Source organism: Hyaena hyaena, unplaced genomic scaffold (assembly GCF_003009895.1).
Source record: "Hyaena hyaena isolate Hyena2069 unplaced genomic scaffold, ASM300989v1 scaffold_183, whole genome shotgun sequence".
NCBI classification, from domain to species: Eukaryota; Metazoa; Chordata; class Mammalia; order Carnivora; family Hyaenidae; genus Hyaena; species Hyaena hyaena.
Window position 1 is genome coordinate 1400905 of NW_024080815.1, and position 15719 is coordinate 1416623.

Here is a 15719-nt window from a genome sequence, read left to right on the forward strand (position 1 = left end):
TCCACTTCCCACTCTAACCTCCATTTTCCATTTGGGCTAACGGAGCGCAGACAAATCTGGTGACTCGGCCAGACTGGTCACGTCCTAAGGAGCAGAGCTGGGATTCACACCAGGCAGTCCGGATGTCTGGCCTCAGCCGCTCTGCTGTGTCGCCCTAGAGGAGCTTGCTGACATTCCCACGACCTACTCCGGGAGCTCCAAGTGGGTTGTCTCGGCTGGAGTGAGGCGTCAAGCATGGCAGGGGTGTTAAGGCTGCCTCTCTCGGCCGCCAGGCCGGGGAGCTGGGGTTTTACCCTGCATGCCGGGTACAGGATGGCTTGAACCGGGCAAGGGGGACGCGGGGGGAATAGCCTCCCCGCGCCTCTGGTAAACTGGAGCGAGAATCCAGGCCAGGGATGACAATGGACGGCGGTGCGGCGGCGGCCGAGGGAGGGGGTGCAGGGAAGGGGCGGCCCGCCGCGGCGGCGGCGGAGGCAGGCCTGCGGCGCGGGGTCGCGGTCGCCCGGCCGGCCAATGGCGTGGGGCTGGGCGGCGGCCCCTCCCGCGGGGCGGGGGCCGGGCGGGCGGGGCGCGCTGCGGGCTCGCCGGGTACCAGCGCTGCCGCATCCCCGCGCGCTCCCCGCCCCCGCGCCGCTCGCGTTCCCGCAGCCCGCGGCGGCGTCCCGGCGAGGCCTGGCAGGTTCAGCCCGAGCGCGGCTCTGTCCAGTCGGGTGGGTGAGGGACGGCGGCGGGGAAGGGGCGGCTCTGTTGGAACTCGTCTAGACCGGTGAGGGGCCGGACCCTCGACCGGGTTCCGATCCCGCGGGGAGGGTGCTGACGGGTGCTCGAAGCGCCCCAGAGTGGGCTGCCCGGGGCTGGGGTGGGAGCGGGGTCGCGGCGCTCGAGCGGCGCTGGGACCCGGTCGTGAGGGGGCAGGCTTCGAACCCGGGATGGCGTGGGCGTGAGCGGGGGCGCCCCGGGCGGTGGGAACTGGGCTCTGTTGCTGCTCAGGGGTGGGGGCCGTCTCTGGGGGCAGGGGAAGAGCTCAGCCAGTGCTGGAGGAGGGGGCGGGGGTGCGGAGGGGATGGGGCGCGGGGCTGGAGCGGAGTGGGGGGGGGCGCGTCCGGAGGGCACTCTGCGGGTAGAGGGGCGCCGGGGGCGGGCCGGGGCGCGGGGCGGGGCTGGCGTGGGGGTGGTCGGCGCGCCTCTGACCGCTTTCCGGGACGCAGGCGGCGGCGGGCCCAGAGCAAAGATGCGGCGGCTCGGGGGCACCCTGCTGTGCCTGCTGCTGGCGGCGGCGGTCCCCACGGCCCCCGCGCCGGCTCCCACGGCGACCGCGGCCCCGGTCGAGCCCGGCCCGGCTCTCAGCTACCCGCAGGAGGAGGCTACCCTCAACGAGATGTTCCGCGAGGTTGAGGAGCTGATGGAAGACACGCAGCACAAACTGCGCAGCGCCGTGGAGGAGGTGGGTGCGTCTGGCGGGCGGGGGCTCCGGGAAGCTCCTGGCTGGGGCTGGCTGGGGGAAGCGGTGCTCCGAGCGCTGACCGGGGTCCTCCGCTCCGCCAAGGGGCTGGGAAGAGCCGGCAGCAGATTCGGAGTGAGTGGTGGCGGCGCGGGGTGATCTCAACTCCCGCCTCCTGACTTCCTGCCAAAAGATCTGGATCGGGGCCTGTCCACCGAGAGTCTCCGGCTGGGCTCACCCAGGGGCAGCTGGGGTCACCACCTGCTTACAGACTGCTGGCCACTACCCTGCAATTGTCTTCAAGTGTACAGTTGTCCCCTCCCCCATGTCGTAAGCGGACGCTTGCATGGCCCCTGGTACTCCAGCGCTGGGTTTTCAGCGCTGTGGTTTTGCAGAGAGGCGGGGGGAAGCTCCAGGGATCTCAAGTTCTAGCTTGTACGTCGGGCTTTGAGTCTGCCATCTTCTCAAGACATAGTTAGGATGCCACGTGAGGCCAAAAAGCCCCTAAGGCTTAGCTGCTAGTCTGTCTGGGCTTCCCCAAATGGCGTGTGAGACAGAGAAAGAAAATCAGAATCCTAAATCCCAGCAGTGAACGTTTTCGGGGGTGGGGGTGGGGAGGGCAGTGTGAAAGATAACCCCCCTCCACCCCAGTAGTGCTTTGGAGTCCTGGGCTCAGGGTCCTCTGCCGCTCACTAGCAGAGTGACATTGGGCAAGTCCCTTAACATCCTGTACCTCCGTTTCCTGGTAGAATTAAATGCCATGGTATGTGTGGGTACCTGGCGTATAATAGGTGGGCAATATGCAGCAGTTGTTATTATCAGGTACCAGATACCTTAGCAAAACTTTGCCTGGCTTCTTCCTTCCATCACCTCCCAGGTCAGGACACTTGGGAAGGCATCCTCTATAGTGTTGTCAGGGCAAAAGGTGCAGCTGGCCCAGCCCTCCCCGCCCAGGTGTTAGGAGCTGTCCCTGGTGCCTGGGGTCGGTGGGCAAGGTCCCTGTGGGCCTGGCTCTGGGTGTATGTAGCCTGTTTGGAGAGAAGCCAGCCATCCCGGTGAAGGAGTCAGCCAGAGACCAGATGTCCAGGCTGGTGCAGGCATCTTCCCACCCGTTTCTCCACATTCCGTTTGGACAGTGCCTTAACTGCTAGCTCTGGTCTCCCAGGACGGGTTGCTTTCTCCCCACAACCTGCGTAGTCTGGGGATACGTCCCCTTCCTTCCCACAGCAGGTCAACCTGATGGAGTATGTGGTGACGGGGACACTGCATTGGGAGGCAGTTGTGTGGGAAGCCGTACTGAACACCCACTGGACAGGCCAGGGTTCCAAAACCCATAGATGGGCGTTGTTTCCTGTGAAAGCCATAGAATCATGACCTGGAACAATTAGAAGGGGAGGGGAGTCAGATGGACCCCGATGTCCCTTGCTCTGCCCCTTCATATTAATGGAGCTTGTGATCCTTCTGGTGCCAGGGCGGGTCACCTGCTTTCCTTATCTGGGTTCCCTGTTGCACACAGATTCCCACTGAAACTGATGAGGTCAGCTTCATGTTTTTATTCCATGTGAACTTCCGTGCAGCCTGGTCTTCTGCTGGTAGCTCTTGTCGGGGGAGATGAGGGGCCTTTTGAGTCTGTGCATTGATCAGAGCAGTTTGGGGCCAGCGGGACTTTAGTGGCCTGTCTGCTCCAGGGGAGTTGTCCTCATTGGCTCTGCCAGGGCCCCAGCTTCCGCCCTCCAGATGCACCTCTGCTTGGGTTGTGAAGATGGGCTGGTGGAATCTTGCCACCAGGAGAGGTGCTGGCTGCTACCTCTGTCCCGCTCAGCGGTCCCTCCCCAAAGAGTATCCTCGATGGCGGCAAGGACAGGTTGAGAGGCTGCACACCTGCAAGGCAGGAGAACGGGCTGTGGGGATCAACCTTGCTCCATGTGATTCTAGCTCGGCCACTTTGGGATTCAGGAAGAGGACCCCCCCCACCCCGCTTTGTTAGGCTAAGGGGGAATGTAAATGAGAGGATGCAAATAAAGCAAGTTGTCTGACCGTCTGAAATGGGATTAAGTAAAAATGTGTCATAGAAGTCACCCCCTGAGGTTGCTACCAGGGTTATGGGAGATTACTGGTTCTCAGGAAGTAATGGCTGTCATTGTCATCATATTAATAGTACCAGCATGGATGATGGTGAAGAACCACCAGCATCTGATATATAATAGAGTCTCAGTAGATTGTGGCTATTAGTTTTAATTTTTTTAAAGGAGACTGCCGGAGGGGCGCCCGGCTAGTTCAGTCGGTTAAGCGGCCGACTTCTTGATACGGGCTCAGGTCATGATCTCCGGTGGTGAGATCCAGCCCCCCAAGTCAGGCCCCACACTAAGCGTGGAGTCTGCTTGGGATTCTCTCTCTCCCTGTCTCCCTGCCTTCCCCCAGTTGTTGCCTTTGTCTCTGTCTCTCTCAAAATAAAAAAAGAGAGAGAGGGAGAGAGAGAGAGAGAGAGAGAGAGAGACTGCCAGAAAGCCCCTCACATCTCATAAACACAGGATAGTTGCTGTTTACTTGTCTGGGGGAGGGACCAGGACAGATGGATTAGTTGTTTACATAGTTGATAATGAATCTGCTTTTAAGTAATTTCCTGACATTTTAAATATTCCAGCTGACTCAGGCTGCTGATTACTCTTTTTTTTTTAAATGTTTACTCATTTTTGAGAGAGAGAGAGAGAGAGAACGGGGGAGGGGCAGAGAACAAGGGAGACACAGAATCTGAAGCAGGTTCCAGGCTCTGAGTTATCAGCATAGAGCCTGACACAGGGCTTAAAGACATGAACTGCGAGATCATGACCTGAGCCACCCAGGTACCCCAAGCTGCCAATTACTCTTAAGGGAAAGATAAAGTTAACTGTGCTTGTAGGATCATTATTGGGGGAAGCACACGTTCAAATGATTCAATTTAGGCTGTTCCTACTTTGATGTGTTGATATTCGATATATGACTGATGAATGTGTTTTGAGGATAAAACCACTTTCTTCCCCCTCCTTCCTTCTGTTCATTGTAACTGACATATTCTAGAATGTTCTTAACCACCTCGCGTATTCCTAGGAAGAATCCCAAAACCAAGCCTCAATTTATCTCTCCGGTTTTTCCTACTATACCCCTTTAGCAGATACACAGAGTCAACCAGCTCTAAATGCTATTTTTTATAACATGCACATTCCTCCTTTATGAAGCAACTCCTATTGCTGTAGGCTTAAGTTTCTCTTGCTAGTGGCAGTAATAGTCGTGGTTGAAATTTCCATTGTAAACTGTACTTTTAGTTCATGGTGCCATTAGAGAACTATTAGCTCATTCTATTGAAATAACCACTGGTTGAGAGGGAGAAGATTTTATAAAAAGACTGCTCAGCCCAGAGCAAACTTTGGATTTGGTAACTTGTCAATTATTTGGAAGCCAAACTGGAGGATTCAGATTCCAATGGGAATATTAAAAACAAGAAAACATTCCCTCCTGTTTCTGGATAGAGCCTCTCTAACATCTTCAGTCTCCTACTCTTTTCCAGCTGTATCTTTTCTGTCTCTAAACATGCCAGTATCTCTCACTTTAAAAAAAAAAAAAAACCTTAAAGGGCGCCTGGGTGGCTCAGTTTAAGCCTCCAACTTCGACTCCCGTCATGATCTCATGGTTTGTGGGTTCGCACCCCGCATCAGGCTCTGTGCTGACAGCTCGGAGCCTGGAGCCTGCTTCAGATTCTGTGTGTCCCTCTCTCTCTCTGACCCTCCCCTGCTTGTGCTGTGTCTCTCTCTCTCAAATAAATAAATAAATAAATAAATAAATAAATAAACATTAAAAATTTTTTTAATTTAAAAAGTTCTCTCATACTCATCCTGTCTCCTGTCTTCACTCTATTCCATTTCTTCTCCATTTTGTTAGCAAATTCTTCAAACACGTGGTACCTACTGTCTGTTCTTTCCACTTTTACCCAAACGCCCCCTGCAAACCAGCTTCTTCTAAAGCTGCTTTCTTGAAGGACAACATTATGAAAGTAGCTATGTATTACATCTGTGCTGGGTGGCAGGTACTGTGAGCAGCACTTGGATTTCCTGATCCTTAATTCTTATCTCCACTCAGCGAAGCGGGACCAGTCTCCACTATACAAACGAGAAAGCTGAGGCTTAGAGACATTTGGTGTCTTGCCCAAGGTCACATGGCTGCTTCTTGACCAAGCGGGGGCTTGATCCCATCTCACCTGATTCCAGATCCTTGCTACTTCCTGCTCTGCTGCCCTGACCTGCTGGGACCACTTCTCGCCTAATCCAGTGGCTCACTCCCCGTCGCTGGGCCCACCTCAACTTTTTTGTGACATCTGCTACCTAGCAAGTCTCTCCCCAGAGAGAACTACTATTCCCAGACCTCATTCAGGCCAGTGCCCTCACTCCCCTCTCTACCTTCTCCAAACTCTTCATTATTTCCCACCTAGTCTTTAAAACTTGTTACAACTCCCCATTGCCGAGAACAGAGGCTTTTTTTCCTGGGGGCAAGTGGAGGGGAGGAAATCCCTCAGAATCATCTGAGAAGCTCCTGAGTACCTGGGATTTCACCCCCAGAAATTCTAATTCAGTGGGTCTGGGAAGGGATCCAGGTGTGTGTGTGAATATATAGGCACAACTTTCCTGGTTAAATATCTATTATATATACAGTACTATATATATATATATATACACACACACACACACATATATAATAATGTACATATACTTCAATATACATATACTTTATACAGTGTAAATATATGTGTGTGTTATGTATGTGTATATATATATATATATATATATTTTTTTTTTTTTTTTTTTTAAGTTTTCGGGTATGGCTCTGATACACTGCCCTGGTTGAGAGCCAGGCTACCGGGCTCTGCTTGAGAACCACCACTGGATCTGCCCATCAGTCCCTCTCTACTTCACCATCCACTGATTTGTCCCGTGCCCAACGTGGACCCTGTGGCCAAGCACACAACACACACCATTCTTGTCCAGGCCGCCACAGCTCTGCCTCCTCTTGCGCCTTTCTGTTCACATCCTACCTATTCTTGGAGACCAACAGTCTCCCCTTGTCCTCCTCCTGGACGTCTCTTTCTTTCTTTTTTTTTTTTTTTTGAGCCCCTGGCTTGCTTCTAGAAACCATCATAGTCATCCCCAAAGTGGTTTTTGTGGGGTTCTACCCTCTCTCCTGTCAGTTCATCAGCTACTCAGGCAGGGCAGAGCCACACACTGGGCAGGCTCAGTATTTGGAGTCAGATCTCTCTGAGTTCTGTCTGAGCTTCGCCGCTCACTAGCAAAGTGATATGATGACCATAGGAAGGTCCCTTCACTTCTCTTCGCTTGTTTTCTTCATCTGCAGAATGAGGGCAACAATACCTTCCTCGTAGCAATCCCTAGAATACTGAGGGGGGCAGGGAAGACATGGTACCGTGGCTCAGAGATAGCTGATGCCCAAACATGGAGGCCGTCTATTGTGATGGTGACAACAGTGATGACGATGAACCCAGTGATTAGGTGTCAGACACCTTGGCAGTCCTCTCAGGGCCAAACACAGCGGTTACTGACCAAGTCCTCATTTGTGTCGACAGACTCGCCATGCCTCTAGTTCAGTCTTTTCGTGCTGCATTGTGACATGGCAGTTCTTTCCCCACGGCCATCTCACCTCATCAAATGTGGTTGGGAGAGGCAGGAAAAGAAGTGCCTTAATGCCTTAATTAGTACATGAGGGAATAGAGGACAGTGATTTTTTTTTTATATATAAGAGAATCTTTTTGAGGATTAGTTTTAAGAAGTAAAAATAGCCCAGAGTCAAGGATAGCAGTGTTGGAAAACGGCCAGCCACCAACTAGAACTTCTCTTTGTGTCTCTTGTTTAAATTCCTAGAGAGAGTATCTGAACAGCTCAGCGAGTCCATGATGTGGCCTTTCTTTGAGTCCAGTCAGCTGTGAACTGGTCACATTGTCAACTGCCCCCTCGAGGTGGGGCACGGTGGTAAATCCACAGGGGGACGTTGGGTACAGATTCAGGTTGACTGACGTAAGTGGTAGAAGTGTCATGGAAGCTCATGAGACAGGAGGATTTGAGAACAGCAGCCTCAGAAATCTGACACCGAGGGGGCGCCTGGGTGGCTTAGTCGGTTAAGCGTCTGACTTTCGCTTAGGTCATGATCTCGCGGTTCGTGGGTTCGAGCCCCGCATCGGGCTCTGTGCTGACTGCCAACTCAGAGCCTGGAGCCTGTTTCAGTCTGTGACTCCCTCTCTCTCTGACCCTCCCCTGCTCACGCTGTCTCTCTCTCTCTCTCCTACAAATAAATAAAAAAACATTAAAAAAAAAAAAAAGAAATCTGACACCGAGAATACATGTACAAGAAGAGCCAGAAAGAGCGGAGAACCTGGGAACTAGTCAGCTGACCCACTACAAGGCTCCCTCTTGTACCTACGAGGTGAGGTGGGGAGGGAGACATAGCTGTGACCTACCTGTATCAGGTAGGGGGCTCCCTTGGGGATGTTTGGATTTCCCCACCCCTCACCACCAGACCCTGCAACAAAGCTTTGGGAGCAAATAATTTATTTGGGAGGTGATCCCAGACACACTAGGAGGACGTGGGAAAGTAAGATGGAGGACAAGAAAGGGAAGAAAAGCTGTGTTGATGAGCAGGTTACTGCTAGGCACCGCTGGGGTTCAGTCCCACGGCGCGTCCTCGGAGAGACACTGCCCCTTTGAGGGGAGAGGGAGCTGGGGTACTTGCCCCCATAGCCTGTTGCTCACTGATTGAGGATGGTTCTTGGGTATGAGCTCCCTAGCTCTTGAGGCCTGTGCAGACTGAGAACACTGAGCCACCAGTGAGTGCTCTCAGATAGAAAGAGAGAGAGAGAGGAGTGAGAGTGGGGGGCGGGGTGCCGGTTGTTGGCATGTAAGGGAGTTGAACGCAGGTCACAGGGAGATGGACGAGGCCCCAACAGCAGGTGTACGGGGCCAAGACCATTCAATGGACACATGCTTCAGATCCCAAGTCTACCTTTTCCTGACCGTCTTTTTTTTTTTCCTTTTTATGTGTCTTGCGGATACCCTACAGTTACTTTTTATTTTTAATTTCAGTAAACATACAGTGTTCTGTTAGCAGTGTTCATCGTGTTAAGTGTACTCTTAATCCCCTCAGCCATCTCCCTCTGGTAACTGCCAGTTTCTTCTCTATAGTTAAGAGTCTCTTATTTGTCTTTTTTCTTTGTTCATTCATTTTGTTTCTTAAATTTCACATTTGAGTGATATCTTGGTATTTGTCTTTCCCTGACTGACTTATTTCACTTATTATACCCTCTAGATCCATCTATGTTGTTGCAAATGACAAAACTTCATTCTTTTTTTTATGGCCGAGTAATATTCCAGTGTGTGTGTGTGTGTGTGTGTGTGTGTGTGTGTGTGTACCAGATCTTCTTGATCCATTCATCCATTGGTGGACACTTGGGCTGCTTCCATAGTTCGGCTATTGTAAATAATGCTGCAGTAAATACAGAGGTGCATATATCTTTTTGAATCAGTGTTTTGGTATTCTTTGGATAAATAACCAGTAGTGGAATTACTGGATCATATGGTAATTCTATTTTCAGTTTTTTAAGGGACCTCCATACTGTTTTCCTCCATGGCTGCCCCAATCTGCATTCCCACCAGCAGTGCATGAGGGCTCCTTTTTCCCTACATCATCACCACCAACAACTTGTTTCTTGGGTTGTTGGTGTTGGCCGTTCTGACAGGTAGGAGGTGGTATCTCATTGTGGTTTTGATTTGCATTTCCCTCATGATGAGTGATGTCTTTCACTGATAGTCTTGGGAAGTTATCCAGTCTCCCTGAGCCTTACTCTCCCCACTTCTAAAATGGGTACATTCACACCCACATCCTAGGGAGCTGTGAGATTTAAGGCTATAATATATGTAAAACATTTAGTGCAGTATCGTAGTGGGTACTCAATTAACGGTATCTATTACTACCATTATTTGTAATTACAGAAGAGGAAAAGAGAAGCGGTTTTCTTTTTCTCTAATGGACTGATTTATGATTTATATCAAGAGAAAACAATCTTGCTCATTAAGTTCATTGATTTAATAGATGGAAGCAGAAGAAGCTGCTGCTAAAACGTCATCAGAAGTGAACATGGCAAAACTACCTTCCACTTATCACAATGAGACCAACACAGAAACCAAGGTTGGAAATAATACCATCCACGTGCACCGAGAAATTCACAAGGTAAGGGCGGCCAGCACCAGCGCGCCTTCCTTCTGTAGCACCCTGTGCCATCAGAGAACTAAGGTCTTGTGTACAAATTCGATCCACAAGCCAAAAATAGAAATAAGGTTGGTAAAACACAGGTTAAAAGCCAGAGGGAGCGAGGGAGCTGTTTAAGCCGGGGAGGTGTGCATGTATCAAAAACCTAAATTGCTTTTGAGCTTAAGTAATAAATTCAACTCTAGGCTGCCTGCCAGTCCAATTGCAAAGGAGTGGTCTGCGGTTTTTATCATTTGAAAAAAAAGGGTGCAAACAAGTGCTAGAGAGGTAAGTCTCTAGTACTGAATTTGAGGAATTTATCTCGTGGGTTTTAATGTATGTTTTAGTAGAGAGTTGAAATAGAGTCCGTGTATGGTGAATAGATCACCATTGTTTCCTTAGAAGGAACTCAGAATGTGATACCCTCCGTCTTTGGAATGGAAAGCCTCTATTGCCATGAGATTGAACATCCTTTCATTTGCTGGTTATCCACTCAAACTCCCATAGCAGAGTTTTTTCTGCCATGCCACATGTCTTAAGTGTTCGTGGTTTGATGTCTGGCATGAGGAGCAAGCAGGTTCATTCCTCACCAGACTTGAGGAAGAAAATACCAGAAATCCAGAGACACAGAGCATTAACCCTCCCTGGCGTGAGAGGTCTCCGTCACTTCAGCACGACCGTGAGGGCAAACCTTGTGAGCCTGGTTTCTCTTGAAGAGAGTCTGGCGTGCAGATATTCAGGGTCATTGGTAGAGGCTGTTGAGTTGATGTCCTAGCGTAAGCATCAAAGAGCTTGACCTCTAATCTTATCTCAGCTCAAAGACACAGGGTCTGATGGCTCTCACGAGAGCGTCTCACTTTTGTTCAAGTGCCCAGGTAATGACTTGGTTGAAACAATAGTGTTTGCGTGTCATAGAGCATAAAGGGGTCAATTTTTCTGGGCCATTGCCTTGACTGTAGAGTAGCTTTTGTGTGGCTCTTCTCCCACTGCCTAGGGATGGGCCCAACTGCAGAGTGACCACCCCACCCCCGCTCCCCAGATAAATGAATGAGTCACCCACTGAACAAAATCCTTTAGCATTGCTCATCTGAGGACTGCAGACTGTTTCCAGGCGTCATTGTTTTATCTTCGTCAAAACCAATATGAAGTCATTCTTTTTGACAATAACAGGTTTGGCTACTCAAGATTGTTTCTTGGAGATGTTGGGATACCCAAGCGTGAGTCCTTCCAGTAGCTAGTGTGGTTTTGAAAAATTATTTAAATTTTATGTCCCTCACTAACCATACTTATGAAATAGGGAGGTCACTACATACGTGACAATAGCATGAGGGGCAAATAACTTAAAGTACATGAGAGACCATTATCAACTACAGAGTGCTTGCCACAGCAAGTGCTTATATTCCTGGAGGGTTTTTTTTCCCCAGTAAATTTATGTTATCAGCTCAGTGCACTAGTTCTCCAGTAGGTTCCCTGAAGCACCAGTCCTATGCAATGCTTCACGAGAGAGGGGCTGGGTGGTGGTGAAACATATTCTGAAAACACTTTGCTTATTTCTCCTCCTAGAGAAAGAAAAAGGCACACTTTGTGTAATAAAAGCTTTGAGAAGTCCTGCACGTATAGAACCATAGAATTTTAAAATATATATACCACCAATTAATCTGTAAAAAACCTGGTGTAGAGAAAGAAGACACTGCCTATTTGCTGGAGTGATGAGTTATCAAGATAAAAATGTTAAAGGGGCACCTGAGTGGTTCATTCGGTTGAGCATCTAACTCATGATTTCGGCTCAGGTCATGATCCCAGGGTCTTGGGATAGATCCTCTCATTGAGCTCTGCCCTGAGTGTGGAGCCTGCTAAAGACTTTTTCTCTCTCTCCCTCTGCCCTTACCCCACCAGATAGATAGATAGATAGATAGATAGATAGATAGATAGATAGATGAAGACATAATCCTTATCTCCTCAGAACTGCAACTGGAACCACTATGACAGATGAGGCTGAATTTCTACTTTGTTCTGGTTGCAGCCTCCCTGTAACATTAGAACTGGCGGGAACTTTACAGATGACCTAGGGATGAGAACACTAGCGAATCAGAGAAGTGACTTCTCCCAGGTTGCATGCTAGATGGTTGTGGTAGCTGAGCTGAAGCTTGAGGAACACAGGTCTCCTGCCTCCCGCGCTGGTATCCTTTCTGCTCTTCACCACCAGCAGGAACGTTCGATAGATAGGGCCTTTGGTGGGGTGGGCATGGCCCTGGGTGCATGCCAGGATTTGGGGGGCTCAACTTGGAGGTGCCTGCTGCTGGTTACAGGCTCAGGTCCAGACAGCAGATGAGGGAGCCTCGCGTTGTCCTGAAGCACTTTCTTAATAAAATACTTCACCAGAATCAGGAAGGGGGGCAGCTGTTAGTTAAACGCACTTGCTTCTCATGAGAGATGTTCGATTAGACACCTGGACCTGTCATTGTTGAAAAGAAAGTGGACGTCGAGTCTCAGGGGATGAGCCCCAAGAACAATAACAACAGCCAGTGCTGAGTATGTGCTTCATGACCGGCATGCACTGACCTCCCCGGTCCTCTGCATAGCAACCCTGTGAGGTAGACTCTGTCATGTCTGGTGCAGGGAGGAGGCTGTCTGACGGCTGCTGCTGGAGCCCAGAAAGAAAGGGGGAGTGGGCATTCTCTCTACTTTGGCAGACGCCCCCTGCTTTCCAACTTGTGGGAGCTGCCCGGAATTCCTTCCGTTGCCTGCTCACTGTTCTTGCTCTTCGCCTTAGATCACCAACAACCAGACCGGCCAGACGGTCTTTTCGGAGACAGTCATCACATCGGTGGGAGACGAAGAAGGCAAAAGGAGCCATGTGAGTTGTCCTCTCTCCTGGGCTCACCCCTGCGGCGCACACGTTGGTATAGCTTGGGAAGGGTGACTCAGACTCCAGGCTGTGGGCAGAAGGGAGCTGACTCCCATTCATCTCTTCTGCCCTCTGTCTACCAAGATGCCCCGATGCCTACATTTCTGGCCAGAACGACGCAGTCTCATAAGAGGCTCTGTGGCTCAGTGCTCTCTGTGACCGAAACAACAGGGAAATGAGATTCAGTTGGCATTTGCGTGCCTCCCTCTCAGGCTCGAAGGGGAATCAGGAGGTACCAGGTACATTGGGGGTGGGGGGGAGGTTGGCATCAAGACCTGGCCTGTCCAACCTGGAATTCCCAAAGCCCCTGGTGTGGCCAGGACTTGTTTAAGCCCAGCCCTGGTCGGGCAGTTTGAGAGCAAGAAGACCTTACACGGAAGCCTGTGGTTTTCCCATGGTTTTTCTAGAACCACATGGTCCTGATGTTGGGAGGGGCATATTTCACAGAAGGAAAGCCTGGGCACAGGCCCGGGCCCCACATGATCACCTGCCGGAAGCCCAGGTACACAGGCGGCCTCCAACCCCACACCCTATGCCTCCTCTGTTGCCCTCCAAGTGAGGCCATTGTGTCAGGTTTTGAGCCCCGTGGGAAGGGAACTGAGGCCCTGAGAGTGGCGTGCAGGGAGAAACAAGATCTCAAAGATGCCGAGACCGTGTTTGGGTCGGGGAGCAGCCGCCAGGCTTGCATGCCACTGCCAGTGAGCTCGCTTCCGGCTTTGCCACGTGGGCGTGGCCCTGTGTGCCCACGCGTGTCGGTGCTCCGGGGCCAGCTGGGAGGCCCAGAACCCCCACCCTGCCGGAACGATGTCCCTGTCCATCCTGTGCTGGAGGACGTGCCGTGGGCGTGTCATCCCAAACCGGTCTTGTGAACGCAGGAGGTTGACGGGAAGGGATAGAACCCAGAAACCCGGTTTTTCTTGACTCCTGCTCAAGAAACTCATTGAGTTTCTCTGTGGGAATTAATTCCAATGTGCTTGCCTAGAAGGGAGAAGTGGGCCATCAGATGCTTGAGTGGCCAGTGTCTGGTGGGTCCCATGGGTCTTTGGAGAACAGACTAGAGACTTTTCAAGTCACCCGTGGAAGGGATATCATGTGGCAGAAATGGTGGCATGTGTGCCTTACAACAGAGCCTCTCTCATTGTCGGTGTGGCCAAGAGTTAGAGAAGCGAGATCTAGTTTCATGTGCCCACGGAATTCTTCCATTCAATTCCTCCTTGGTTCCTGGGTTGCCATTGTCCCAACACAACTGGGCTGGGACTTAAGCATCATCTTTACGAAACAGGGAGCTCCTTTTAGTGAACAGGAAGCCGTAAAGACAAGATTTCCTTCAAAAAGATGCAAACGGACGAACATTGTCACTGCTGTCCCATTCCGTAGTTTCGTGATATAATGATTTTTACGTTTGGCCCTGAAATGCATTATGCGCTGAAGAAACTTTCCCTGAAATGGAAAAGAGATATTTGCCATTCAAAAGAACAAAATGCTCTGCTGTTCAGACCTTCAAATACTGTAAACAGGGGCTGAAGTTTCAGGATTTTAAAATGCCCAGATGAAGTCAATTAAAAATAATCACCATGCACTCTGTATTTTCCTTTCTTCAAATGCTGCAATGTATGCATATGTATGGTAACCCGAGGAGGCCCGTGGAAAGTTACAGACGGTAATACTATATGGCTGTCTAGAAAATTTAGCCCAGTATGTGCAAGGTATTGGTCTGTTTTTACGTTCAAATGGGAAAGGGGAAAAGGCCAGCGCGCCTTGTTATTTCACCTGAGCGCCCCTGCGATGGTGATGGGGTCGGACATCTTTCTGTGAGGCTTTTGTTCTAAGCCCTCAGTCTGGCTCCCTTCACGGGCCAGTGGATGGGCTGATTGATATTGGGCTACTTTGGAGCGGAGGGGTTAGGAAGAAAGTGGCATGCCGGAAGCCAGAGAGTGGACAGGCCATTATGCATAAACGAGAAGCTTTTATTTATAGAACTGTGTCCCCAACCATGAAGAATCTTGTCCAATTAGCCACGGCATTATTTTGAAGGGACATGTCCTCTCATTAAAATACGGCTCACAACTTCAAAGCTTAGCACATCATGTATTTGCTGTCTTTTCTGTTTTCATATTGGTACACGATCTAGAAGAGTGGGTTCCTTTGTTTTTCTTGCTGACTGTACCTAGTTTGAACCTACACGTTCAATCACGTACAGTCAACTCCACGATACAACTCAGACTTATGGGGCCACGGGTACATTTCACTCCCCCAAAACATCCAGCTGGTAGCAGTTTGAGAGACCAAGACTACCTTGTCCCAGAGAATGATCAGTGCAGACAGTGGTCTGTGGAAAGTGACCATGGAATTCTCCGTAAGCGTGAAACCAGATGTCTCCTCTTCAGTGAGGGTACTGTGTCTGTCACTTGTGTTGACGGCTGGGGGAGTGGAATGGTAAGCCATGGCTGGACTCTCTGAAGATTTATGTTAGTTTGTTTCCCATTGAACGGTAGACGTCTGGTCACCTCAAAGCCCTGACAGACAGACCCGCCAAGCACATGGGAGGTGGAAGGATGGTGAATGACCCCCTTCTCCATGAGGCCACGTGTTCTTGCCTCCAACCGTTTGTTCACCACAGAGTCAACACAGGTGGGGTGCCAGCTTCATATGCTCCCCATCTCCTGCTATTTGAGGCTGGAGTCGCCCTTATCAGTTTAAAGGAATTGCTGAGGGCACCATGATAACAAGTTACCGGAGGTGTATTTTAACAGAAATGTATTGGGGAGGGCATGCATCTGATAGAGAAACTCAATCAGCTCCCGAAGTCCCTGCCTCCTGGAAAGTCCATTGGGCAGGAGGCAGGCGGTGGCTGAGTCCCAGGAAATACAGCCCTGCCCTGGCTGTCAGTGTCCGGGCAGAATGCAGTCCGAACAAGGTAGCCACCTGGGTTCAGACCCTGCCCTGCCCCTTACAAACTGACCTCTGTGATTCGTTTTCTTCGTTTATCAAATGTGGCTAATAATCTCTGGTTGACAGAATTGGGTGAGAATCGAGGAAGGCAAGGCTTATAAAAGCTCTTTGTGCAAGGCTCATTATTATCGAACAGTA

At 50.6% G+C, this 15719-nt stretch overlaps 1 protein-coding gene across 1 annotated transcript in view; it reads left to right on the forward strand.

Annotated features, from left to right (window-relative positions):
- Positions 1-614: 614 nt before the first annotated feature.
- The window catches only part of DKK3 (dickkopf WNT signaling pathway inhibitor 3), a 45989-nt gene continuing 30884 nt past the window's right edge, over positions 615-15719 (forward strand). Inside the window, exons 1-4 of the mRNA XM_039240916.1 lie at positions 615-710; positions 1209-1444; positions 9566-9703; positions 12495-12578. Of these exons, the coding sequence (XP_039096847.1) occupies positions 1232-1444; positions 9566-9703; positions 12495-12578 (435 nt within the window). The 5' untranslated portion in view covers positions 615-710; positions 1209-1231. The remainder of the gene's footprint in view (positions 711-1208; positions 1445-9565; positions 9704-12494; positions 12579-15719) is intronic.